This window comes from Astatotilapia calliptera, chromosome 7, assembly GCF_900246225.1.
Source record: "Astatotilapia calliptera chromosome 7, fAstCal1.2, whole genome shotgun sequence".
NCBI classification, from domain to species: domain Eukaryota; kingdom Metazoa; phylum Chordata; class Actinopteri; order Cichliformes; family Cichlidae; genus Astatotilapia; species Astatotilapia calliptera.
In genome coordinates, this window is record NC_039308.1 from 38,575,714 (window position 1) to 38,602,997 (window position 27,284).

Here is a 27,284-nt window from a genome sequence, read left to right on the forward strand (position 1 = left end):
TTAGTTCACGCATTGTCTTTGTTTTAAACTCCAGTGACACAAACTTTGAAAGAGAATCCAGGAAAACAATATTTCAGTCATTATTTTATAGATAGAATATTTTATAGATTCTCCGTTTAGTGTGATGTTTGAAGGTCTTCAGATGACGTCACAACCTTTCAGTTTTCAGAAGGTCCAAATTAAAAAAAAAAAAATTAGCAAGTGTTTTTAAAGTGTTTAAACTCCTTCACATTAAGAAACCGTGCAGAGGTGTTTACTCTGATGAGGACACGCTTCACGTTTGACGCTTTGGCCCAAGAAATTCACCGACAGCAAACTGACAGCAGAGAAACTTTATTTACACAGACACACAGATGTTTCACACTAATCCAGATGTTTGATTCCACAGATATTAGGGTCCTTCATGAACTGTGGATGTTTGTGCGTCACTGACATGAAACCTGCAAACAAAAGTTTATATTAACAGCAGTAGCTCAGCTCAGAGGGAAACGCTTCTTATATAATTATGTTAGAAATGTGGCGAAAATGGGAATGTTTGGATTATATTTGTTAAAAGGCAAAAATATGAAAAAGAGGAAAAATGCAAAAAAAAGCTTTTCATTAATTGGGTCATCAAATATTAATTTACTAAAATTTAAAAAATTAAATAATTTAGTCTAAAAAAAAAAAAAAAAAAAAAAGACAAAAATTGGGATTAAAGTTGAGATTATGACAGCAAACAAATCAAATGACGAAACAGAAGAATTGAAAGTTAAGATGCTGTGAACGTACCCATGGACTGAGCCTTCTTTATCGCCTTCGACACTTCTTTCTGTTTCCTTCCGCATAAACCTGAAAAAACAGAAGGAGGTGTGACCCAACCTGATGATGATTTAATCCAGATGACCTGTTTCGGGCAAAGACTCACCTGTGATGTGGCGGCCATAGATCCTGCCCGTGTGCGGCGAGATGAACTGAGAGAGCAGCTGCAGGGCGACAAACTCAGATTAATCCACGACTGAACTGAGACTCAGTCTGACTTGGGATCAGGAGATCCTGTCACACACCTGGAGGAGCAGAGCTGCTGCTTCAGGTGTGCACCCAAGCGCAAAGGTCAGAGGTGAAGGCCTGATTTCTGATAAACTGATTATAATCTTCCCGGTCACAGATATTCTGACAATAATCTCACTCAGCGTGTTTCTCATTATTTAATCTGTGGTGAAGAGCTGTTTCTTCCCGTTTGACTCACCTGGATGTTTTTAAAGTCCACCGTGACGTCACAGAGGACGCAGCCCTTCTGGGGCTCTCTGTACGGGTTCTCCATGTTCACCAGCTGAAAAACACAAACAAATCTTCATAACCAAACTGAAATCAACGGCGAGCATCCATCAGCCTGCACTCAGCACCCACCCCGCCCTCCGTCCGTCCGGCTTCATCTGCTGCGACCGCGAAGCTCCGCACACCTGCACGGAAGCAGCACGGCTAGAGTTAGCATTTGCACCAGAAGGATTGGAGTTAAACTTTTATTTTTGTAATTAACGTGTTACGCACGACTCACCTGTGTTTCCATAACGACATAAGACAGGTTTCCACCTCTGCAACTCCCTCAGACACAACATGTTGACCTAACACGGGACAGGAACCGCTTCCGCTGCAACTGAGAAATACTTCCAACCACTTCCGCAAAGGCTGCTTGTGACTTGGATATATACTGTGACTGGACGATGTCACTAAATTTAAAATATAAACCTAAAAGACGTATTCTGTCTGTTTTTAATATTTCACGGATTTACACAATCTAAATGTTTAATATTAATGAGATATAACGCTTCGCTTTGAGTTTTTTTACGGAAAGGTTTAATTGTTACTCATTCCAAAGATAAACCAAATCAAGATAGAAATCACGCGGAACACATAAAGTCTTGGGAAAAGCAGCCCTAAGCCTCAGATTAGCTTTAGTTTGTGCCACTTGTCAGCTTGCTATTAATGTAGGTTAAAGCGGTGTTGCAGTTTGTCATTGAAACGTGACTGAAACCACGTACAGCTGTCCTAAAACTCCTAAACTATCCGAGCGGCAAACATCACATCTAATTACCGTTTCAAAACAGACTTAACCCGTTTTCAGTCGAAACTAAATTTTTCATCCAAGGCGTCTAATTATTAAGGTTTGATAAGACTTAATTTTTTAGCATTTAAAAGCTAATCGAGATGTTTAATTGCACGTTTTGACACTTTTTGAACGACTGTAACTCAGAGTTAGCGCCTCAGTAAACCGAAAGCGGAAGTGATGGTGGCATTTCTCTCTCACTCCAGGATTAATGATAGTTATTTTGAATGAAGGATTCGCTGAGCTGCTGTAGATGCGCGTTTAGTGAACGTTATTATTACTGGTGGTGTTAAAAGTTATTCCATGGACACACTTTTATTTATTTGAGCTTGTTTGTGATTAATTTGTAGTTTTTGTAACTGAATGCCGGCGCTTGCTAGCTAGCTGCTCACTGAGCCTGTGTGGGCTCTTTGGTGTTTTTAGGTCTCATCATTTAACGTCAACTTGTTTAAGGTGGCGTTTAAATGGCTGCAGCAGCAGGTTAGTGAAGTATGCGAGAACTATAAAATGTTTATTGTGTTTCACATGTAGCCGCAGGGGTCTGCGCTCACAGGGATGAACTACGGAAGGCTGGAAGTCAAAATAAAACGAGTCTGTCAGAGGAAGAGGGCGAGAGACCACCTGAAAGCTTACCTGACACCTGCCAGGAAGAGGGGAGGGGCTGTCTGTTCCCCGCTATGCAACTCCAACAGGAGGATCAGCAGCATCATGGCTGAAAGCAGAACTGTGGAGGTACATCTTGCATATTGACCAGCAGGGTTCGACTCTCCTCAAGTCTGAGTGCATTGAAGTCTGTGAGAAAATGGGCCTCCTCCTCACCTAATCTCTGAGCTCAGTGAACACCTCCCCGATGTGTTTAATGACTCAGTTGGTCATAGAGTAATCAGAAATCAGAAAGAAAAATGATGCCCTGATCGATTAATAACCTGTTTGAAGTCCACGCTGGTGGTATTCTTTTTTTCTTGGCAGTACTGCAGCGACAGCGAGGATTTATTCGGCGACTATGACAGCATCTTAGGGGATTCGTCTGTCCTGGCAAAACTGGATGATGCCGAGCAAAATGAAAGGCTTCGAGGGGTGGAGCAACAACCAGAAGACGAGGATGTCCTCTCAGACTCCATTCTGGACGGCCTTGGAGATGAACCCTTCGAGGACCTACCGGCTAGCCAGCTGCAGTTTCAGGAGGAAGTTCAGGAGAAGGCGAAGAGAAGCCGACTCCAGGACAGAGACAAAACCTCAACGCCTTTCAGAGGACTAGCAAACGGAGAGGGTCCACTCAGGAGACCAGCCGGAGCGAGGAGGAGCGTTGCCGACCAGCTGAAGAGAACGATGCTTGGCAACGCAGCGGCTCCTTCTGCCGTTTCACGGACAGCAATGCTGAAGGAGGCGGTGGTTTCTGAGGAGATAAACGTCGCCATGCAGGCCATGGAGACTGTCTCTGCTGACATGCCTGACCTTGGGCCATTCTTTGGGCTTCCAAGCAAAGTGAAGGAGCTGATGTTTAAACTGAGAGGAATCCAGAGTTTGTATGGTGAGATTTTTGTATATCACAATAAAATTGAAATATTGTAGTTTCTGCACAGAATAAGTCAAGTGAAGACATTTACAACCGGTTTTGTTTTTTTGGGTTTCTTCAGACTGGCAGCAGACGTGTCTGAACTTGGACTGTGTTCAGCAGAGGAAGAATCTGATCTACTCCCTTCCCACCAGTGGTGGGAAAACTCTAGTGGCAGAGATCCTTATCCTCAGAGAACTGCTGTGCAGGAGGAAGGACTGTCTGTTCATCTTGCCCTACATATCGCTGGTGCAGGAGAAGGTACAGAAACCACAGAACATCAAAACATATCAGAAAAGTCTGTTTTGTCAACAGAATGCATAAATGCTAGTAGATGCTACTGAGCTGCTAATGGGTAATAGGCAAATGAGTAAAATTAATCGATGTTGTTTAATGTTCTGTAGGGAAACTTTCAGACTGGGATTATTGTTGATGTTACTCTCACTCCTGAACACGAGCAAATGGTTAGTTAGCTTTTGGTCTCAGATATAAAAGTATATCATCTGCATAGAACTTGACATCAGAGGATAATAATATTTGTGTTTGTGGAATAAAAGAGAAGTAGAAGTAATGACTTTCTGGTTGTGTGGGATAACAAGCTTTGACTTAAAATATAAAATGATAAAACTTCTTCTAAGCGCAAATTTTAATTTACGCTTAGAAGAAATACAAATAAAAATCAGAAATATAGCACTGTGGGGTGATACAAACTGCCATGGTAGTGTGGATTATCGATTTCCTTATCAATTCTCATTGGCTCCACTTTGAGAGTCACCACCATCTTTAAGCACCATATCAAAGACATTACATTCATGCAAATTAATTACATGCAGTGTGGTCAAAGGTTTGTGCATGTTGGAGGTATTTTCTCTCTTTGTTGTGATCAGTGTTGGGGTCATTACTCAAAAAAGTAAAGTAAAAAAGTTATTACACTGAGCACTTTTCTTAAAAGTAATGCAGAACGTTACATTGCACATATTTTTATCATAACTCTGGTTTTACGTGGCCTATCAACACCATTTAAAAACTGGTATAAAGTCCACACCTTTTCCGTCAATTGTTCCGTCTGTCCTGCTCACATCTCCAGTGGTTGTACACGTTGTCATTAACGTGGCTTCACTCCACATCAGCCGCTTTGCTAGCTAATGCTGGGCTTACACTGTGCGATTTTTTTTTTTTAGTCGCGCGATTCAGCTCCTGCTCAAACTGTACGATTGACTCGCAGGGGTTAGAAGTTCATAGGTCACGATGCAGGGTCTCACACTATACGGTCCGATGCTCTGATGCGACCCGACTGCTCACACTGTGCGTCCATAAAATGAAGGTTATAACAGAAATTCTGTCGCTCGCTCTCTCTGTCTTTCACTCACACAGACACGCACACCACCACCATCAACTTTGCTAAATTGCTAATGAAAAACATTGATCAGGCAGCTGTGATTGAGCAGCAGTGTAGATCCAACTATTTTCACGGTTGTTGTGGTCGTGATAATTTTGTGAGGCCACATCGAAAAGGCTCGGATGAACTTGCCATAGTTCTACAAGTTGTGCCTCCATCGCTTGTGTCCAGATCACACGCTGCACTGCCGTGCTGCGCCGTCTTTTTCGCTGACATTTGTGTTTGCGCGTGCGCAGTGTGAGAAACTGCGGTGACACCCTCACGACCAAGCGATTGATGATCGGGAGCTGGTCGTGAGGTCTCAATCGCTTCTCGTTACCCCACGTATACTACACGATGAAGGCCAAAATCCGGCCGATCGCCAAAACGGTCGCACGACTCAAAAATCGGCTCAAAATGGGCCAAAAATCGCACAGTGTCTGCCCAGCATAAAACACCGGCGTCGGCATATAAGGACGCTGTCATAGCCTGTCAGCGACGTTGATTAGCTGCGTATATACGAATGTGAATCGCGTGATTGGCTGAACTATGGAATAAGGTGGCATCGTTCTAATCCCATACGGGAGCAGCCAGTCACTTACTGCCAAACAGAATTGTTAGCGTATTTACTTTAATTTCAATTCAGGTTAGATTTTTTTTTGTACGCAACGCAGATTTTTTTCTGCGCAGAGACGTGCCAGCAGTGCGCAATTGCGCACGCGCGCAGCTTAGAGGGAACATTGCTTACGAGGACATTATACTACTACTGTTCTATCGAAATTTTAAACAAATATCCTCATGTGGCTCTCATTTTTCTTAGAAACAAAAATCAGTAAAAAAAAAAAATCTGGTAATTCTTTGTTTTGACATTCATCAGGTCCCAATATGCCCAAATATTAAAGATAAATTAAAAATGCATGCCATGGAAGAGTTCGAGTCTTAGGAGGTTAAAGCAGTTGTCATGGTGATTCTATGCCACTTTAGAAACATGAAAAGGTAGAAACGGGCCTGACTGCTTATCAGTTTGCTACCTGTTGAAGTTCAGCAATGGTTGTCTTCAACACAAATGACGATTCATTTTATCACGGTGCTGGTCTGGGGTCAGCATTCACTCAGCTTTAAAATCGCTCTGGGCTCTTGGCTAGCTTAGTGTTAGCATGCTGGCTGTGCAGGTTCTTGTGAAGAGCTGAAGCTGTGTTAACAGTGATGCCGTTTTTCTGTCCTGGAGCAGTCTCCACTTTACCATCACACTCTCATCCTTTTGTGCAATAAAAATAAAAGTCATGTCCATGTCCACACTGAAGACTGCACCACTATTTTCCTCTGGCACACAAACTGAAATCAGCTGATCGTAGTGAGAGTGCAAGAACTGATAAGCAGGATCCATAGGCAGGCAGATTAACGATTCCAAGGAATTGCACTACTACTCTCGATTTCCATCTCTAATCATATCATTATCATATTTATGTTCATAAGAAATAAAAGAGGATCAAAACTAGAGCCTTGTGGGACACCTTTCAGAGACATTAACAGCCTTCGTTTTGAACTCTTAGGAAGTACTTTTCACTTTTCCAGGTGCGTGGTTTAGCAAGCTTTGGTCTGGAGCTGGACTTCATGGTGGAGGAGTACGCTGGCAGCAAGGGCAGGTTTCCTCCCGTGAAGAGAAGAAACAAGACGTCCCTTTACATCGCAACCATAGAGAAGGCTCACAGCCTCGTCAACTCTCTGATAGAGAGCAGCAGGCTGGATAACCTTGGACTGGTGGTGGTTGATGAGGTACCTCCCACTTTGGATGAAAGGTGTTTTATACGGCTGGAGGACATTTAACTGAGATTTTGTTTCTTCTGCAGCTTCACATGCTGGGTGACGGCAGCAGAGGGGCCATTATAGAAATGACTCTGGCCAAAGTTCAATATGTGAGCAGTAAGTGTCTTCTTATAGTCTCCATAACTCAATCCAGCCTTAAGTTAAAAACAAACTTCTTGCTTTTGGGTTCTTTTTCTTTTTTTTTCCAGAAACAACTCAGATAATAGGAATGAGCGCCACTCTGGGGAATATCAAAGACCTGCAGATGTTTCTGAGGGCTGAAAATTACACGAACAACTTCAGGCCTGTAAGTGATTGAATCAAAGCTGCACCCGAACCTTATAAAACCCTCGAGTGAACACTGACCCTAACTTCCTGCTTCCACAAGGACTTGCTCGAGCATAACACACAGATTAGTCCACCGCTGAAAACAGTTCCTGACACTGAGCAGCTGTTTGAGGGGCTCACTGAGCGTTGTTAAAGTTGCTCATTAACTAAAATCAGGTCTGTGTGTCATGCAAATGCAACTCTCAGAATTAGTCACGACTTATCAGCTGCACATATGAAAATGGATGTGGATGAGCTGGTGATAGTCAGAGGAGAACTTGTGTTTCAAGATCGTTGCATGGAACTGCTGGTTTCTATCAGCGGGGCTTCTTCCTGTCTTTTAAACTCATTTTGAGAGTTTGGGTAAATTGGCGCTCTGTGATTTATTTTATTTTGATTTTTTCCAGGTTCAGCTGAAGGAATTCGTCAAACTGCACGACACCATCTACGAGGTGGACCCAAAAGAAGAGAACTGCTTCAGGTTCTCACGTCTTCTCAACTTTAAAGTAAGTAAAAAACATAATTAACTCTAACAATACAGTGGAGGATCACACCAACACGCCGTGGCCACATTAATATGTACAGGAGACATTTTTCCTGCAGTAAATTAAAGTTTAATGTCCTCCTCTTTCGTTTTCGTGGTGCTTGGTCTTTCTCTTTCCTGCAGTACTCGAGCACGATGCAGAAGATCGACCCGGATCACATCATCGCTCTGGTGACCGAGGTCATCCCAGCGCACTCGTGTCTGCTCTTCTGTCCCACCAAGAAGAACTGCGAGAATGTGGCGGCGATGATCTGCAAATATCTGAAAGAGTGAGCAGCAGCCACTGGGTGACTCCTCCCACTCTGCCGCCCATGCCAATCACTGACTCAGAAACCTTTCTCGACTCTTTCAGGGACTTCTTGCGGCACCGCGAGGAGGAGAAGGGCGTCCTCCTCAGGGAGCTGCGGGACAGCGGGAATGGCTCGTTGTGCCCGGTGTTAAAGGTCACTGTGCCGTATGGCGTGGCGTACCACCACAGCGGGCTGACATCCGAGGAGAGGAAACTGGTGGAGGAGGCCTACTCCAGCGGGGTCCTCTGCCTCCTCACCTGCACCTCCACCCTAGCTGCAGGGATCAACCTACCTGCTCGCAGGTGAGCCGCTCATTAAACAGCTTTTTCCCTTTCCTGTCACAGCAGTCAGGAGCTCACCTGCGTGTTCATGTGTACATATCAAAGGTTATGCACATTTGCTGCTGCTGAAATGATCTGACCTCTGTTTGACCCCGGTTTGACCTCTGTTTGCACACAGAGTGATCCTGCGCTCGCCGTACATAGCCACGGACTTCCTGAAGAGGAGCCAGTACAAGCAGATGGTCGGACGAGCCGGCCGAGCGGGGATCGATTCGGTGGGCGAGAGCATCCTGATCCTGCAGGAGAAGGACAGGAACATGGTAACTAGAGCCATGAGGGACTCAAACTGATGTCTGATTAAAAACAGTGAGCCTAAAAACTGAAGCTTTCCAACAATATTATGTCAAAATACTTTTCTTAATCCTCAGATATCTGAAATACAGACCTGCAGGCATAAAATCTGTTTTAGGTTATTAAAAAAAACAAAGAAACGTTAAATTAAAAGAGTTAAAAGGTTTAAAAGCTTTATTAAATCTTTGTGTGTGTTTATTTGAGGTCAGCAGCTGCACAGAAACCTCTGTAATGTGCAGGGTTGGACTGGGACAAGCCCGGGTATTTTGACTAGTGACCAGCCCACCATGGTATTATAGGAAAAGCCATAAAGCCTTTATAATAAACTTAAACCTACACCATCCTCCCTATTCTGGTATTCTAAACAGTACTTAGCAAAAATATAAAACAACCTAATTTATAATTACATATACCTAACTAATAGGGTTGCCAAAGGAAAAAAATAGGGAACCACTCCCCCACCCTCTGCCTCAAGATGCTTAACTGACAAAACCGATTTTAATTTAATGCACGTATCAAACAAATGCACATAAATCTATTATTTTTCTCCAGTAATTAAATAGATTCAACATCTTTCTTCAAGAGAATTGCAGACTGCACAGATGGTACCTTCCCAAAGGAAAGAATACTATAACTTACTAGGGTGTATACTAGGCTTAATATTTACTAAATACAATAATGGATTTCTATACATTTTACATCAGATGTAAAATTTGGTTGAAAGATTCAGATAATTATTCATGAAAAGCAAGACATTTTAAATGAGAATAAGAAAGAAAAGTATTTCTTTGTGCCCCCCTCTCCCTGTTAATGCCCTACCTGCCCCCCTGGCAAAACTTTGCTAGATGCGCCCCTGCACAGTTACCAGCTGTCAGCTACATCAAAAAAAGGATTCTGGTGTTATTTGTCTCTCAGAAACAGTTCATAACTTCCCTTCAACTCATTCATGTCACCTAAAAGGTAAACCTGTTTCTCCATCACCTGTTCAGCTCTGATGATTCAGTAAGGACATCTCCTGGTTTCATCTTCATGTTTCCCTCTCACCAGATATACAAACCGATATCATGACCAGCAGCTTTACAGCTGTGGCTCCAGCAAACATCAGCTGATACTAGAAATTAATATTAAATAAATTCTAACAACAGCTGATCAAGCTTAAACGTGCTGCTGTTGTTTAGTGCTACAGCCACAGGTTTCTGTTTCTGGCGCAGAGAGAAAAGCTGATCATTGATCAGTTTCATGATTGAATTAGCAACTTTCTAGCTGAAGTACGGCACAAATTGCGTTCCTTTTCACCTCAACTTTAAAGTTCGACCTCCTCGGCTGTAATTGGTCCAGCCCAGAGTCGATCACGACCAACTGGCTAATCCACCACCATTCATTTATACCGTTAAAAAATTAAAAGAAATAAAACCCCATTGGCCCATAAATACGAAAAATCACAAGCAGCCCACCGGGCAAATACCTGGTATGCCCGATGGCCAGTCCAGCCCTGGTAATGTGTTAAAAACAATAAAATTAAGGTCGATATAATAACATAACAATAACTCTTTATGACTTCTCCACCATCTCCGACTCCTGCTAAAACAATCTGATCAGTTTCCTGTGAGTTATGACAAAATAAAAGCATTCAGTTAAACTAACAGATGTCAGATAATTCTGCTTTTGTGTGATTTCAGGCTAAAACACTGGTGTGCGCGCCGATGGAGAGCTGTTACAGCAACCTGATGCACGATGATGGAAAAGGCCTCCTGAGCCTCGTCCTGTCCCTCATTGGATTAAACGTAAATCCTTCTAATTCACTCCAAATCCGAGCAGATTAGCCAGCAGGCGCTAATCTCTTTTATCTCTGCATCATTATTTAATATCAAATGGTACCTCTGTGGGGTCTGACTTTCTTTTCGCTTTTATTTTGAAAAACTAAACTGAATTAGTGGTTTATAAAGAAGCAGCTGATTTTTCTGTATCAGTGAATCTGTCTGTAATTCTGGTTCATTCTAGCTAATTCTAGGTAATTCTAGGTTTTTATTTTGTTTGGTTTGTGTCACTGATGGCAACATTGTCTAACGAACACAAGCTTCGAAATATTCAGTTCACAGAATATAATGGATCCAAATATTTCCATATATCCTTGTTTTTGTTGCTGAACTGGCCAATCAGGATGCCTGATCAATATGTTTTTAAAAATAATCAGATCACAGCCTGATTCAACTGGTGCTATTGTCCTTATGTCTCGTGGTTTCTGCAGATCACATCATCTGTGGAGCAGCTGCAGGACTTCCTGCAGGGAACGCTGCTGTTTGTGCAGTGGCAGCAGCTGTGTGTGGGGAGGAGCCTGCTGGAGGCAGTGCAGCAGTGCGTGGATGTCCTGAAGGAGAAAGAGCTCATCACAGTAGACTCGCACAGTCAGAGTCTGCGGGTCACCAAGCTGGGAAAGGCTACGTACAAAGGTACCCTCGGCATACCTGTAGGACTCCTTACTTCCTCTCACATGACTTAGAACGTCATGTTTAATCATGATTCTGAAAATCAACAATGAACACAGAGTTGCAGAGTTTTGCTCCTGTTGGCTCTGCATGATGTTATAGCGAGGGAAATCCCTAATATGGTCATCTCAGACACACAAGACTCACCCACTTATGTTCATGAGGAGCAGCCAATAAGAAGACAGTTGATTTAAAGGAGGAGGAGTTAAAACAGATTCAAACATGGAGGGTCATTTTAGCCTGGGCCGGCCACCAAAGATCCTGAACAGGGTAAACTCGTGTCCCAGTCTGGTCCCACCGTGGTCCCAGTCTGGTCCCACTGTTGTCAGATGTTTCGATTCATTGGGCTTAAATAAAGTTTCAAAGATCCTTTTGTAAGGTCAGAAAACTGCGATGGTGTAGTTTTGTGTGTCTGTAGCTGTTATGATTCGTGACGATGAATTAAAGCATTCATGGTGTTCTTCAGCCTCGGTGGATCTGACCTATGCTGAGGTCCTCTACAAAGACCTCTCCAAAGGCCTGGAGTCTCTGCTGCTCAACAGCTACCTGCACCTGGTCTACCTGGTGACCCCGTACGACCTGATTGATCAGTGCAAACCTGACTGGATGATCTTCTTCAGGCAGGTAAGCAGAGCCTGCCTCAGAGCCTCTTGGCCTCCTCCTCCTCACATCTCTCACAAGCTGCTCTCTGCTTCGTCTTCCTCATCTGCAGTTCACACTGTTGTCTGTGGCTGAGCAGAAGATGTCAGCTGCTGTTGGCGTGCCTGAGAGTTTCGTGGCAAGAAAAGCTGCAGGACAGACAGTAAAGAAGGTAAGAAAGTTCAGACCACAGATTTAATGCTTGAGATGTTCAGGTTTTATTTCATTGTTTTTGAGACGTGACCTGTGAAATGTACTCGAACCTGACTGTAAAGAGAGAATCATGAACACGCATCCATGAAATCAAAGATGAAGACCAGAAGCTGCGCAGGTGAACGCAGAGTGATGGAGGAAGCATCTGGATATGTGATGTGTGGCCGCGGTTTTGAAGGTCTGTTAGAAGCTCAGATTAAAACACGCTGAACGCTTCCAGACAGATTAAAGCTTCAGTACAGGATAAAAACATCCAGCTTCACTGTGAAATCTCACAGAGTGCTGCTGTTTCTCCTAATCCAGTTAAAAAAAACGAAACAAAAAAAATTGGATGACTTTACCAAATCTGGATCAGCAATACTTTACCTGGGCGGCAGGCACCAAATTCACCAACATAAAAGAGCCTTAACTATTTTAATTTTACTAAGAGCTATTTCATCAGCACTAATTCATTATTTTATCCACAACCTTTAAAATTCTTTCATACAAATGCTGCATGAAATAAACAACTGGGGTGGCTGTAGCTCAGGTGGCATAGCAGGTCAGCCACTAATCAGAAGGTTGGTAGTCCGATCCCAAGCTGCCTCCTGGCTGTGTGCCAAATATCCTTGGGCAAGATACTAACCCCATGTTTGCCTACTGGTGGTGGTCAGAGGGCCCGGTGGCGCCAGTGTCCGGCAGCCTCGCCTCTGTGTGCCCCAGGGCAGCTGTGGCTACAATGTAGCTTGCCGTCACCAGTGTGTGAATGTGTGTGTGAATGGGTGGATGACTGGTTGTGTAAAGCGCTTTGGAGTCTTTAGGGACTAAGTAAAGCGCTATACAAATGCAGGCCATTTACCATAAACAACTGCACGACCACAAAAGCCAAAAGTAAGAGCTGCTGCTGTTAGCAAGCAAAGCAGGTTGGAAACAGGAAGCAACTTTGTGCACTGTCGTCATGCTTTTACTCCCCTGAAGTAAAAGCATGTAAAAATGTAAAACATGACCAGCAGAGGGCAGCAAACATCAAGAGCATTGATTAAACTGTTCTCTACTGTGACAGTATTCTTCATTCATAACACACAGCTCAGTTTCATGTAGATCTCATAGCTTTAAATTTAATGAATAAAAACGCAAATCCTGAATATTTATACATGTATATCACATGTATGAAATACAGTGCTCCATAAATAATCATCACTGTATGAAAATATATTATTATGTTAATATAGTATTTAATACACAGTGTAATGCAGTTTGTAGCACCGTCTATCAGTTCTAGTTTTCTTGTTTGATTAACTCTGGAGTTTTTATTTCATGTTTCCAGCCTGAATCCAGCCCTCTGCTGGAATCACAGTAATCCTGATCCTGTTCCAATAAGCAACAAAAACTGGAGTTTTTGATCTGAATTTGTTTTTTGTTTTTAAAAAAAAAGCTGTATTGGCTCCTCTGATTTAATCTGATCATGTAATCCTGTTTTCCCTTTGAACTGCTGGATTTCAGGGTCTGATCTGATCTGACGGGCTTAATCCTGCCAGATTAGTTTTTTATAACTGCCGAGCTCTGGTGTGATGTGTAGGGGTGGGTTTAAAAAAATCGATTTTCCAATTCAAATCGATTTTAACTTGACTAAAGACGTAACCACAAAGCACTGACAAGCCGTCGGTGCTGAAAGCAGACATCTCACAGATTCTGAAGCTGGAGGTTTTGTCACTCTGACCAAAATTCACTGAACCAGCAGCAAAAGAAGATCCAAAGTACACTTCACATTGTCATGAATTCTCTCTTATTTTTGCTGTTTTGCTTCCACCACGATAAAATCACACACTCCCCTCCCCCCTGTATTTCAAGAGCAGTTTACCATCAAAAATCTGTTTTCTGCATTATTTATTACATTATTATTGCTTATTACGCACCAGTCTACTGTCGTTTACAGCGCTGTCAGCCTCTGTTTGTTTGTTTGTTTGTTTTTTCCAAAAATGATAACATCCAACAAGAAAGCCTAATTTCTGCTGTTCAATACCAAAGAAATGTAAAATTTTACAAATGGTGCCAAATTGCAAAACACTTCTATGTCTCTAATTAAACCTCTATGACTTTGCTCTACATCACTTCAGTAGCGTCAGGTAATGTTCATATGTTGATTCGTGGTTTTCTTCCGTTTTTGTTCTACTGCAGAATATTTTTAAGGCGGTTATCTGCTATAAAAAGACAGGCCGGGAAAATCTCCATGTTTTTCTGTGTTTTATCCTCAGTTACTTTGACACAAAGGCATCTCACAAGTGTCAGTACTGACAAATGATCAGAATTATAATATTTCTGACTGTCTGAGTCCAAATTGAATCGAATCGATTATAGAAATCGGTGATGATACCCAACCCTTGTGATGTGACGGACTCAGGCCGTTCCCTTACTCCAGCTCCACCCTCCAGAGGTGGATGTTTGCACCTTCACAGTAGGAAATGTTAATGTTGTTTGTATGGCACAAATCGAAAGGTTAAAGGTCGTGACCTTTTTCCACAAGCTCCTTTAAATGGTGAGGAAGTAAAAATTGAGACATGAAGCACGAGCAGGCAACTGTGAATAATAATGACACAGTAAAGACACGTCGGAGGGGGAAGTAGAAACAGAGTCACTTCCTGTTGAGGGTCACAGACGCGCCTTTCTCAAAGGAGGCGAGTGGCGACCTGACATCATCGTTTCTGCTGCAGGTTGTTGTGACGTCAGTTTAATCGTTTCACTGAAACTTACTAACATCGAAAATCATGACTGGAGTTCAGCCTGCTCCATGAACGCTGGATATGACAAGCGTGATCTTTGAATTTGACCTGACAAGTGGTGCAGGTGATGAAGGCAGATTATGATGACGTCATAATCTTCTTGCTCTCTGAACTTTGTGATCGAGCCCCCCCGCTCAGCAGCGTGCTCTGTTTGTTTCAGGGCGTGAACATGGCGGCGGTGAGGAGGATGTACCTCGCTCTTGTTCTCTTCTCGCTGCTGAAGGAAACGGACGTCTGGAGCGTCTCCGAGCGTTTCCAGCTGAGCCGTGGCTTCGTGCAGACGCTGCTCGGCTCCGCCTCTGCCTTCTGCTCCTGTGTGCTGCACTTTGCTGAGGTACCACTGGAGTTTACCCGGAGGTCATACCAAAATGGGCAGGCTGAAGGTGAGCCAGCAGGTGTGTCTCAGGTGAGATGGTGATGCTCTGATGTTTCTGTGTCTCAGGAGCTCGAGGAGTTCTGGCCGTTCAGAGCGCTGCTCGCCGAGCTGACACGGCGCCTCAGTTACTGCGTGAAGGCGGAGCTTATCCCTCTGATGGAGGTGGCCGGAGTCCTGGAGGTGAGACACCTTCTTCACCTGCTTTCTTCTTCTTCTTTTTCTTTTTCTCCTCCTGCATCCTTTTCTTACTGTGTGCTCGTGTGACATCATTGAAACACGTTAAGAGTGATGAGTTTCCGCACCGTCACAGTTCGGGGTGATGACATCATCAGCCTGTTGTCAGCTTGGAGGGTTTACAAAAAAAACATGTTCTGTTATTTTGTCAACGCATCAGCGCTCGCATCCTCTGCTGTCACTCGATTCTACTTCCTGCACAAGTGCACATTAGAGCTCCAGTACACTCCCATCTCTATGTAATAAACACGTGAGTTTGTGGACCACAGGAAGTGGACCATTTCAGCAGTTACTGATCACATGAACACCATCTTAATCCACCTCAGCTCAGGTTTTATTTTGTAAAAGGGTTATTACAGCTTTAAGTTCCTTCCTGTCAGCTTTCATTGATCCTGTTAGCATCCATTCTTTCTTCTTCTTCTCTTTATTGATGTTTCTGAAAGCAGCCCTGGAGGTGTACCTGATGAAGGTAGTGAAGGTCAGGGAGAATGTTCATGTTCTGTGTCTTCGCTCCGTCATGTTAACGTGTGAAATGTCCCATCATGGCTGTAAAGTTTTACTTTATCTCACTGTGACGTGAAAGCTCAGAAGGATTTAGGCCACAGCTTTCTTCTCTGAAGATCGCTGATGCATCCGGTTCCCTCACACTTCACTTTATTAAACTCCTCTTAGATCACTTTTTATATTTTGGTTTAAAAACGCTGCAGAGGGGAGCCAGATGTTTCTCATGTCGGCTTATTCCACTCAGCCTGATTAATCAGATTCACTCTGGAGACATTCAAACTAAAAGGTCACGTTTCAGGATTATTTGAACTTTATTTTGTAGACATATTTAAACTTGCTACAGGAAGTGCATCCTGTGCTGAATGTGGCGTGTTAATGATTCTGAGAGAATGTAAGTGCTGCTGACACCTCCGTGAGCAGGAGGTGGTTCGGGTGCGGTTGTTATTCGGCTCACGGCCCGTCCCACCTCTCCTCTGCCAGATGTTTCACTTTTGTCCCAGTCACCGCTGACTCATCGGTGAACGTGCTGAGCTGCTGATGTTCGTGTCAGCAGGTTAAAGAGAAATGGGCGGCGCTCGCAACCCTGAGGTGTCCCATGCTCGACGTTTCTGTATCAAGGGAACAGTTTTATTCAACGTGAAAAGTTTTTTTTGCTTCAGGTGATTTTAAGTGAGAACCATCTGAGCCTCCATAGCTTCTCCATGTCCTCTGCCTCAGCTGAAGCTCTGACATCACCTCTTTTTTTCCCTGCAGTCGAGAGCAAAGCAGCTGTACGCTGCCGGCTACAAGACACTGACTCACATGGCGAACGCCGACCCAGCCGCTCTCTGCACAGCCATCCAGAACCTGTACAGGAAACAGGCCAATCAGATCGTGGCCTCAGCCAAGGTGAGACTGTCCTCAGAGATCGCGCCCACACGAGCTGATCACCGTACCTGAAATCAGCACGAGTACTGATGGTGTTAAATGACTGATGTGATGCTCTGTGGAGCTGACAACACTCACAGTCGGTCTCCGTGTTTGATGACATTACAGTGTGAAGAAACACTGAAACAGGAAGTTTAACTGTGACAGTTTCTTTGTTTCAGATGCTCGTGAATGAGAAAGCCGCAGCTCTGCAGGAGGAAGTGGATGAACTGCTGGCGCCGCCCTCTGACCTGCCACAGCTCTGACATCTTCTCAGGAGTTCTACCCTCTTTGAACACTTCTGATCTCACTGTGACATCATTTCTTATTAAAGTAACTGGGATGTCCTCGCCGTGTCTGTGCCAAAAGCTTCACTTCCTGTTCTCCTCACCTTCTTTCAGCCATTCATTGCGCTCTTATTTTGTCGTCTGTACTTCTTGTTATCACACTGAGAACGCGAAGGTCGTTTTTTCACGCGAGGAAACGTTAAAGGTCATTTTCTGCTCGTTAAAGGTTTCAGCTTCACCTGAGCAGTGTGAGTGTGTCAGGTGAGCTCAAGTGAGTCTGTTTCAACCTCAGGTGCCATCAGCAGGAAGCTGTCAGCTGTTTTTGCCATGACATCATCATGTCTTCACCTCCGGAGCACACAGAATGTCAGTTGATGGAGGCGACCTGCACCTGATGGTTCACTGCTTTGAGAAAATGACTCTGCGACTTTTCTCATTTTAGTAAATTTTAAACATTAAATATTTAAACTTTATTTTCTGTCTGTGTTTTTTGGGCATTTATTTATTCTGGAAACTGAAAATAATTTGTCTGCTACATCAGACAGCTGACCTACCAAAATAAAAGCATGTGTGTCATCAAATAAAAAATGTGTACTCTGGTTTTTTTTGCAGTGGATTCATTTGATTTTTAATTTCAGTTTGTTTGGTTAAGTCGAACTGTTTCCATTTTTGATGATATATTTTTGACATTTTTCTCTTATTTGAAAGATTTTGGTGTTCTTTAGATGTGTTCATATTTTTTGACATTTTAATCTACATTTTAGGTCATCTGATTTTTTTTGTCTTTAAATATAAAAATATTTAAAAAGGTTTTTGGTTTTGTTTTGTTTTGTTTTTAAATCATGAATTCTGAGGACATAAATTTGAGTCTTTTGATAATTTATTTTAGTGTTGGTTTGTGGGCTGTGGTCTCATATGTGTTTGTGGGACATTTTATTAATATTTAATTTTTGACTTTTTGTCATAGTTTCGTTTTTTTAAGCATTAAATATTTATGTGTACTTTTATTGAGTTTTGTATTCGTGGGACAGTTCATGCGTGTTTCTGTCACGGTAACATGTTCGCAGGTTTCTTCGTTTCTGGCTCGTTATTAGATGAATATTAATTTCAGGTCATTGATCACTGATCGATTGATGGAGTGTCGTCTCTCGTGATTCCTGCTGAAATGTTGGACCTGCATATAAGTTCGTGATTTGAGGTCCCGGTCGTTCTGTGTGCGCGCACGAGGACGCGAAACAGGAAGTGTGACAGACATGAGGCTCGCGCTGCTGCTGTGCGCGCTCCGCTGCACCGGGACTCTGGTAACCGGAACCGGAGGATCCCGGCTCCCTGATGGACCCCCCGGGGAGCCGGACCGGGACCCCGGTCTGGGTTTGGGCGTGGACGTGTCGGCCCCTCTGCGACGCGTGGATCCGCGCTTTCTGTCCGTGACCATCGACGCGAGTCTGGCTTCACAGGAGAGCTTCGTGTGGCTACTGAGGTGAGCTCTGACTCTAATCCACCGACGATTGTCCCGTTAAACAGGAAACACCGGGTTAAAACAGACGGGAGGTCAGAGGTCACAAAATCAAAAACTCTAAGGATCAAAACTTTCAAACTTTTGTTTCACTTTCAAATCTGATCCTGAGTCAGTTCACCTGAAACCTGTTAGCTCCGCCTCCCGCAGTCTCAGACCGGGTGAGTATCACCTGCAGTTCAAGTTTGGAAAAAGAAAAAATCTGAACCTGATTTTAAAATCTTTAAAGGATTGAGAAGTAAGGTGATCCTGAGTCAATCCAGGTTTCACTTCTGTTTCCAGAGTCCGCATGGGAATTCCCAGAGTTCCTGTTTAAGCAGGAGCACACCCGAGAACCACAAACACTCTTAGATCTGAGAATAACCCGAGTAACCTGCTGACCCTCATAACCTGATCATCTGAAATAAAACTGCTGTAAATTTGAACTTTGAATCTCGACAGCCAAACTTAGATTCATGTTTCTCTGTGAATCCGACAAGTTTGTGCTCCGGGAATAAACTCGAGCTCCAAAATCCCTTCTGTTTCAGTAACATGATGGATGTGAGATAATCAGCACAGATCTCTGCATGTGGAAACCAGAGGTCAGAGGTCACGAGTAAAATCATTTCCAAAGTCTCAAAACCAGGAAAGGAAATCAAGTTAAAGTCACATGTTTGTAGTCAAAACGGTTGACCAACTTAAAAACTATGACATCAGAGTTATTCTTCGTAACCCTTCAGGAGTTGTGACAACAAAATAATTTCAAAACTTAGATTTCAGATCAAAGATCAAAGTGAAACAGAGCTGGGGTCGTTTAAAACCAGCAGGTTTCGGTGCTTTGACCCGCGAATATTTCCGAGCATTCTTTAATGTGAACTGCGTACTGCTGTCAGTGCAGCAGTGCATCATGGGAGTGACTCTGAGGTTTCTCTGCAGCTCTCGGAGGATGAGGACGCTTGCAGCAGCTCTGAGTCCGGCCTTCCTGCGATTTGGGGGGACGCGGCAGGACTTCATGGTGTTTGAGCCTCACAGGAGGCAACAGTGGGAGGAGCCTCAGGACGCTGCAGGTAAACACGATCACCTTGTGACCTCTCTGACATCACACTGATCTGGAACATGTTGATTTCTTTGTTTTATTTACAGGAAATTATTTTTTTAATGTGTCATGTGATTCTTTTGTTTTTAGTCTAAGTTCAGGTTGGAGACTTTTTCTTCTTATTCAGTTTTTAAGTGTTGAAACTTTTAAATAGTTGAAATGTGAGTCTCTGACTTCCTGACCTCTCTGTGACCGTTGAAACTCCCAGGTGAGTCATGTGACCAGACTTTCCTACCCCCGTGGATGGAGGAGCGTCTGAAGTGCGACTGGGCGAAGCAGAAGCTGGTCCTGATGAAGGAGGACCTGCTGGGTACATACAGGAGCTTCTTCTTCACAGGTGAGTCCTGATGTCTGCAAGGCGTTGCCATGGAGATGCCACCTGTCCTCTGACTGTCGTCTCCCTCTCAGAGCTCACCGTGGACCAGCTGCATGCCTTCGCCAACTGCTCTGGCTTCCAGCTCATCTTCGGCCTGAATGCTCTGCTGAGGACGGCTGACAACAGCTGGAACAACAGCAATGCTGCCCTGCTGCTGCAGTACTGCCAGTCCAGACATTATGGGATGTCCTGGGAGCTCGGAAACGGTACGACTCCTTCTCTGATCAGCTGATAATCAATAATCACAGAGCCTCAATCAGCTTGAGTCTGTGACCTGCTTATTTAGGCCTGCAGACTTTATTCTGCCTTTTATTTTGAAATGCAGCTAGTGATGTGTGTTTCCTACCACCTGATCAAACCCGTAAATCAGAGCATCAGTAACAGGCTGACACTGTTAGTGTAAAATCTTCTCAGGCTCCTTCTTCTTCTTTATTCTGCTTTCAGTGATAATATCTGGCATAATGCTGAAACGCTGCGGTTTCTTATCCAATGTTTCAGTTTCACTTCCTCGCCTTCATGTGGCGTGACGCACAGACAGGAAGTCACCTTTCTTCTTTACATGATCTCTAATCAAAGTGATCTCTAATCAGAGCCAAACAGCTTCGAGAAGAAGGCCGGGATCCGGGTGGATGGGCATCAGCTCGGGCTGGACTTCATTCGTCTCAGGAAGATGATGTCAGAGTCCAAACTGTACCAAGATGCTGGGCTGTACGGGCCGGACGTTGGCCAGCCGAGAAACCACCACGTAGACTTACTGGACGGGTGAGAGGTCAAAGGTCACTGTACAGAGACAGCTCATGAAAAGTTTCTGCTGTCAACACAAAAGAGCATAAAATGTTTGGGGGGGAAAATTACATTTTTTTTCAATGAATTTTTTTCCTCACATGAAATTTTGCGTTACGAATTTTTGAAAACAAGACACATAATAAAAAATGAACGTTTTTTACTTTATTTCTCTCTGTTTTCAGGAATTTTATTCACTCTGCTCCTCGTCTGTCATGAGCTGACAGATTCTGAAGTTTTCAGCTTTTTGATCTGATGTGATGTTTTAACGTCTCTCAGATACCAACGATGCAGAGAAACCTAAAACTTTTTATTAAAGGGAAGCAGCTAATTTTTGTGCTCTAACTGAGTTACAGAGTCACATGTGAGCTTCAGTCTGCAGGAATAAGACAGAAAACAACTTAATTACTGAGCCGACGCTGCCGATTTATCCATGAATTCTTGTGACTGTTGCAGATTCCTGCAGACCGGAGCCGAGGCCATCGACGCCTGTACCTGGCACCAGTGAGTTCACCCTCACTTTATTTACTCTGAAATGTAATTTCTGAGTTAAGTCTACTCTCACAACATAATGCATGCAGTCACAAGCGACGTGCATAAAAACTTTGCATTTTAACTGTAAATGTGAAAAATGTCACATTTACAGTCATTTACAGCCTGAAAGCTTCTCCGTCCATCGGAGGTAATTAAAAGTTTATGCACTCCTTCTGACAGTGAGATACTTTTCCCATGCTTTTATTGTGAAACTGCAAATGTACATATCAGTCAGAGACTGTTCAGAACAAATTATTTAGCATTTGTAACACAAATCTTGTTGCAAGGAAACAGAATGTCAAAGTTATTAAAACTTAACAAAATTCTAATATTTTTAGTCCAAATGACATTCAGTGGATATAAAGTGTCTGTATGCTCCCATAAAGACAACAAAACCAACATAAATCTGTCTCCAAATATTTGTTTGAAGTCTCCTAATTTTGAATTTATTAAACCATAAATTCAGAAAATAGTTTTGGACTTTTTAAGTTGAAAGTTGGTCATAAAGCATCAATACTTTCTTCAGAAAGTCCAAAATTCTGAATCATAATCAGACAAGAAGAGATTTAAGTCAAGATAAGATTATTATTCATCATCCACACTGACAGTTAGTTTGGGTGATAAATTAGGCTTAACAATGATCACATCATTCACAAACAGCTGAGCACTGGTTGAGACCAGCAGTGGTCCTAAACTCGAGCCCTGAGGCACACCTGATTTAATTTTAAAGGATATCAGTGACACCTCGGCCTGAAAAACTGTTCTTTTATTCCCAAGCCTTCATGCTGCTTTACTGCTGTGAATGCTTCATTCATAACTCATAAAATAAACTTGCTCTCCTGTTTGTCAGTTATTACGTGAACGGCAGAGACACGTCTGTGAAGGACTTCCTGGATCCTGAAGTCCTGGACTCACTGGCCTTAAAGACCAATGAAGTCATGAAGGTAACGCTGTGCTGTGTGCCAGCAGCTCTGTGCTGGGTGTGTTCGGAGTTTCACCGGGATTGTTTCTTCTCATCCGGCTCAGAAAGTGAAGCTGGCGTCTCCGGGAAAGTCGGTTTGGCTCGGAGAGACAAGCTCGGCGTACGGAGGAGGAGCTGCAGGACTGTCGGACACGTTCGTCGCAGGATTCATGTGAGTCCCTCATGTCTGCCCTGCTTTAGTCTTCTCTCTGAACATCATGAACGTCGTGTTGTATTCAGCCAGACCTTCAGTCAGACCAGAAACATAAAGCCATCATGAAGGCATTCAGGCATGAGCTCAGAGACCATTTCCTCGTAGTCTTCTAGACCGCTGGACCTCGTTGGTGTTTTTCAGACTGATTTCTTTCTTTCAGTAAACGATTTTTATTCTGCTGAGTGTGTTTTTCTGTGGATGAACATTTCTGCTCTCAGCATCTCTGAAACACTCTCAAATATCTCTGAGTTGCTGCTGAGATGTCTCCATGCTGGGAATCTGTGCAGGTGGCTGGATAAATTAGGCCTGGGAGCAGCACTCGGCCTGGATATCGTGATGAGGCAGGTGCTCATCGGCTCTGGGAGTTACCACCTGGTGGACGACAACCTGGATCCTCTTCCTGTAAGACAGAGTCAGGTTAATTCTCTTAAGTATTCCAGCTACGCTTTCATGTTTTTTACCTGTGCAAAATCGTTTTAAGAGTTCCTCCTTCCTACACTCAGATTGGATGTTATTGCTTAACCTCTTAAGCCCCAAGCCTAACTGATCTCCTGCCTTTTGCCCCTGTATCAGGGGGCGTTGGGGCTTAAGAGGTTAATTTTGTCCACTTTGGGACATCAAATTAATTAAAAACCTAAACGGACATGTTTAGCACAGACTCAGTGAGTTCATTAACTGATCATTTGTCAGAAAATGTATGTTAATCTGATCAAATCAGGACCTTCACACTAATACTGAGCGTTAACGTGGCTGAAATAAGCTGCTGTTAGTTTATGTGCTCGATGCATTTCCAGATCTTCACAGTTTGTCGTTGTCCAGTAAAGGTCGTGTCCTCTTTCAGGATTATTGGCTGTCTGTTCTCTACAAGAGGCTGGTTGGACCGGAGGTTTTAAAGATTCAAGTGCTTTCTGAGTTTGGCCGAAGTAAACGAGTGAGGATGTATCTGCACTGCACCAACAGGAAGAGGTACGCTTCACATCCTGCCCTCATACAAACACCGAGACCTCCCACCACCAGTAACCCTGCCACATCAGGTGGACGGGATTTTCTTCCGGCCCGTCCAGCTGTTTATACAGCTGTCTAAACAGCTGTCTCTGCAGTGGTCTGAAATAGCTAGAAATAGCTAGCTCACGGTAATGATGTAAGGTATTAGCAGTTAGAAGTAACAGATAAATGGTTAACAGCTGCTACAGCTCCCTTCAAGCAATGTCCTGTACAACAAAATAGTTTCTACATGGAGCTGCTCAGACTCACTACAAGCCAGAGGAAAGAAAAACTCAGATTTGAAAGTGAACTGTCCTTTTAATGAATCAGCTGAGCTTTGGATCTTTAAGGTTTATTTTTCCTATAAACCAGCAAAAACGTCTGGAAACAGAAACAGAAAAAAATTTTCTTAAATCTTAAAATAAGAAAAGATTGAAATTCTTAAAGCGTTATTCAAAACTCATCTCAAACCTGAATTCTGAATTATGCAGAAATGGGCAAAGATTAATATCTCAGTTTCTGAAAACCTGAATGTCTTTTACTTCAGCTCAGGAACAAACATCTTCAAACTAAAAGTATTTAAAGGAGGAAAAAAGCTTTTTATTTCTTGCTGTGTACACTGACACCAGTAGTAATTTCCTAGAGATTTCCTTGATAACTAAACATAATTTCTGCACATGTTTTGCTTCGTGTGAGTAGAAACGAAGCTCATGCTTCGTTCTGTGTTGTTTGAGGTGAAGTGGAAGTCAAGCTGAGTAATAATGCTGCTGTTTTGCGTGTCTGCAGCTACAGACGTGGAGCGGTCACGCTGATGTCAATGAACCTTGGGAAGACGCCAGCAAGGATCTCGGTGCCCGCCGTCTTCTCCAACAGCACAGTGGAGGCTTTTGTCCTGGAGTCTGAGCAGCCCGGGGAGGAGGGACTCTACTCCAGGTGCCTGAATGTACTCAATGAAGCCATTTTCCTCCTAGTTAGAAATCTGCTTCGACCCCAAAGAAGACAGTTGTTTTTCACTAAATATTCCCGGCTCTGCAGAAGTACAGTGAACCTTAGATAATAAGCCCCGCCCCCATTTTTAGTGAAATACACACGGTGAAGAAGCAACAGGTCAAAATCTGTAAATGAACACCTGATTCTACCTGAACATCAGGATTGGCCCATTGCAGATGTTTTATGTGCTGATGATACACCGCTCTGTGTGTCAGACGGCCCAAACTCTGCAAGCCTAAGAAGACACATTCAGGTCATTATAGTCTACCTGTTCTGCCTCTCCTCACTTCCTGTCCTGTCTCTGCTCTTCCTGTGGTGGAGGTTCACGATAAAGTTACGAATAATAAGCTCCGTGTGTGTAGTGATACCCGCAGGTCGAACACTCATTATTACAGTATTTTCTACTCTTTGATCTGAATGATGTCATCTCAGGGACTGAAGCCCCGTCGGCTACTGTGTGAGAGGGAGAGCCAAACAGAAGAAAAGTGGCGTAAAGCCAGCCTTGTTTCATACAAGGGCTGAGCTCTGAATCATGCAGAGCTGCTGTGCTGGAGTCAGAAAATAAAAGCATGGAGCTGATGTCTTTTCTCTTTTTAAATTTACATTTTCTGTTTTTGTTCTTATGAATCTGAGTCTCTGAAACATCTGGATCTCCTGAACTCAGTGACGGTGAAACGGTCTAAGCTTAAAAATGAAGAAGAATCCAGCAAATGTTTTGACGCTGAGGAAGCATCAGCGGATCATATCGCCTCAGCATCCAGTGAAACCTGCAGTTTTTACCATCTGCAGGGACGCCGTCTGTGTTTCAGCTGTGATGGCTGGTTGGTGTAGAAACCTGAAGACCAGCTCACATTTCTCTACAGAAGTGAGCCTCAACACTTCCTGAAAGCTACTTTTTAAATCCTTTAAAATTTTATTTTACTCATGAAAGCAAAAACAGGGGCGACAGTGAATCAGACGCTGGCTTCAGTCTTGTGACGCTCAGATTCAGGTGTTTATCGAGTCCTATGAGAGCTGCTGAGGTTGACCTTTTGATGCTTTTGATCTGTGGCTTTGCTCTGCTTCAGCGTGCCGAACAGAAAGCTGTTGTCATGGTGATTTAATGCCACCTGAGAGCGAATCAGCTGATGCAGACAGCAGCAGGTCGAGGACCGATGCCGTTGATGTGTAACTCTCTCTCAGGCTTTTATCTCAGCTGTGCTGACGGAGGACGAACAATGGCCTCATAGTTTGGGCTCAGCGGCGTGCTTCAAAAGAGTTCAAAGGTCACCGCCGTGAGTCAAAACTGGTCAGCATGAATCGACAGTCTGACTCCCGTCCACCGCTCCACAGCACCTCAGCTGCAGGAGGCTTTCTGAGAACAACTACATAAAAATCAAAAGCTTTACCTGATTTAACCGACCAATCTCAAACTAGCCCCATCCTAAATCCTCCTCTTACGGTGTCATGATCTGACTCATAAGCTGTGGTGGAAAATGATACAGGCATAAACCCGGAGAAGGGTAACTCTGCCGATGACACCCCGCACTGCTGCGGTCCGACCACAAGGGGGCGCACACAACCCTAACACCCGAGGATCATAAACAGTATGAGTTATGCAGAAATGGGCAAAGATTAATATCTCAGTAATCTTTGTGTTTGACTCGTTGTGTGGCGGTTAGCTTGATGAGCTCATTTCCTGTTTCTGCAGGTCAGTGAAGCTGAACGGCGAGGTGTTGATGATGGTGGACGATAAAACGCTGCCTGAACTCAAAGGAAAACTTCTCCTGCCGGCTCGCCACCTGCAGCTTCCTGCCTACTCGCTTGCCTTCTTCGTCCTCCCAGACGCCCAAGCTCCGGCGTGCAGCTGATGACATCACACGGAGAGGTGCTGTTTCCTCACACCGTGGACGCCTCAGTGTCAGATTTTTAGACAATACTGCCACTTTCTGATAATGAGTTTATTGATTCTCACTCATGACCAAACATCTCCATCTATGTCTCCACCCGCTCGTCAGTCACAGAGGCCACGCCCCTAATAATGTGAACTTCAAGGTTGATGAGGATGATGGATATGGAACAATATGGAATAAGATACTTAAATGTTTTTTTCATAACAATTTTCAGAAACCAAAAATATTTTTGATACGACCGTGTTTCAGCGTGTCATCAGTGAGGACGTCTAATGATCTAATTAATCAAAAAGCACAATGCTGACGCCGCCTCTTTGCCATCATCGCCGTCAGCAGGCTGGAGCACGTCCTCCTGATGCTGCAGCTTCACGTTATCATGACAGCAAATGTGTCAGAGTTTAAGCAGCGGGGAGACAGTGCTGTCACCATCAGGTCAGACTGGGAACTGCAGTAGCGTCCTCCATCATCTTTATCCAGTCTGTTCATAAAAACTTCAGTAAAACTAGAAAAAGGTTTTGAAACTTTAACCAGATGTATACATCTTTATAACAGATATTTTACACTGAAAATATAAATGTGTAATATATATATATATATATAATAATATATCTATAAACTTTAGTGTGAACTCTGCTAATTAAATATTTATTTCATGAAATCTTTCTGTTCTCTGCTGATTTTAAATTGGACTCTAATAAAACTAATGAACCAGTGCCCGACGCTCTCAGTGTGAGTGTGAAGCTCAGGACGCCTGAGAGGCCCTGCTCTGAGACCTTCAGCTTATTAAAGGACACTAGATTCAGAGTTTAATGTTTGAACTTTTATTTGATGCAAGATAAAGACAAACATCACATTTCCTTTTTCATTTGTCCTGCTCCTCGCCGTGAGTGACGACGTAACACAAGGATTTGTAGTCCAGGTTTCTGGTTGCGTTTAT

The 27,284-nt window shown here is 43.5% G+C and overlaps 3 protein-coding genes across 7 annotated transcripts; 2 read left to right on the plus strand and 1 right to left on the minus strand.

The window, feature by feature from the left end:
• Positions 1 to 317: 317 nt before the first annotated feature.
• Positions 318 to 1,677, minus strand: mrps18c (mitochondrial ribosomal protein S18C). Its single transcript, XM_026174674.1, has 6 exons — positions 1,538 to 1,677; positions 1,390 to 1,442; positions 1,229 to 1,312; positions 908 to 965; positions 772 to 831; positions 318 to 440 (listed from the first exon to the last, which is right to left on the minus strand). Exons 1-6 carry the CDS (start codon positions 1,596 to 1,598, stop codon positions 364 to 366), a joined length of 393 nt encoding a protein of 130 aa, XP_026030459.1. The 5' UTR covers positions 1,599 to 1,677; the 3' UTR covers positions 318 to 363.
• Positions 972 to 17,610, plus strand: helq (helicase, POLQ like). Of its 4 annotated transcripts, none has more exons than XM_026174669.1 (19): positions 972 to 1,092; positions 2,618 to 2,818; positions 3,056 to 3,617; positions 3,724 to 3,902; positions 6,595 to 6,795; positions 6,870 to 6,942; positions 7,035 to 7,132; positions 7,560 to 7,658; positions 7,820 to 7,965; positions 8,049 to 8,288; positions 8,446 to 8,587; positions 10,298 to 10,402; positions 10,867 to 11,068; positions 11,571 to 11,728; positions 11,817 to 11,915; positions 14,876 to 15,049; positions 15,158 to 15,271; positions 16,583 to 16,717; positions 16,918 to 17,610. In XM_026174669.1, exons 2-19 carry the CDS (start codon positions 2,642 to 2,644, stop codon positions 16,999 to 17,001), a joined length of 2,988 nt encoding a protein of 995 aa, XP_026030454.1. In that variant the 5' UTR covers positions 972 to 1,092; positions 2,618 to 2,641; the 3' UTR covers positions 17,002 to 17,610. The 4 variants fall into 4 exon arrangements, with proteins under 4 accessions (XP_026030454.1, XP_026030452.1, XP_026030453.1 ...); XM_026174667.1 differs by lacking the exon at positions 972 to 1,092 and adding an exon at positions 1,759 to 2,144; XM_026174668.1 differs by lacking the exon at positions 972 to 1,092 and adding an exon at positions 2,172 to 2,539.
• Positions 17,611 to 17,920: 310 nt separating this feature from the next.
• Positions 17,921 to 27,060, plus strand: hpse (heparanase). 2 transcript variants are annotated; one of them, XM_026174675.1, is made up of 12 exons: positions 17,921 to 18,502; positions 19,454 to 19,584; positions 19,822 to 19,950; positions 20,022 to 20,195; positions 20,580 to 20,751; positions 21,229 to 21,276; positions 22,157 to 22,250; positions 22,333 to 22,439; positions 22,769 to 22,898; positions 23,323 to 23,447; positions 24,252 to 24,398; positions 26,146 to 27,060. In XM_026174675.1, the coding sequence occupies exons 1-12, from the start codon at positions 18,276 to 18,278 to the stop codon at positions 26,303 to 26,305; spliced, it is 1,644 nt and encodes a 547-aa protein (XP_026030460.1). In that variant the 5' UTR covers positions 17,921 to 18,275; the 3' UTR covers positions 26,306 to 27,060. The 2 variants fall into 2 exon arrangements, with proteins under 2 accessions (XP_026030460.1, XP_026030461.1); XM_026174676.1 differs by having other exon boundaries at positions 17,922 to 18,502; positions 22,769 to 22,883.
• The last annotated feature ends 224 nt before the right edge of the window (positions 27,061 to 27,284 follow it).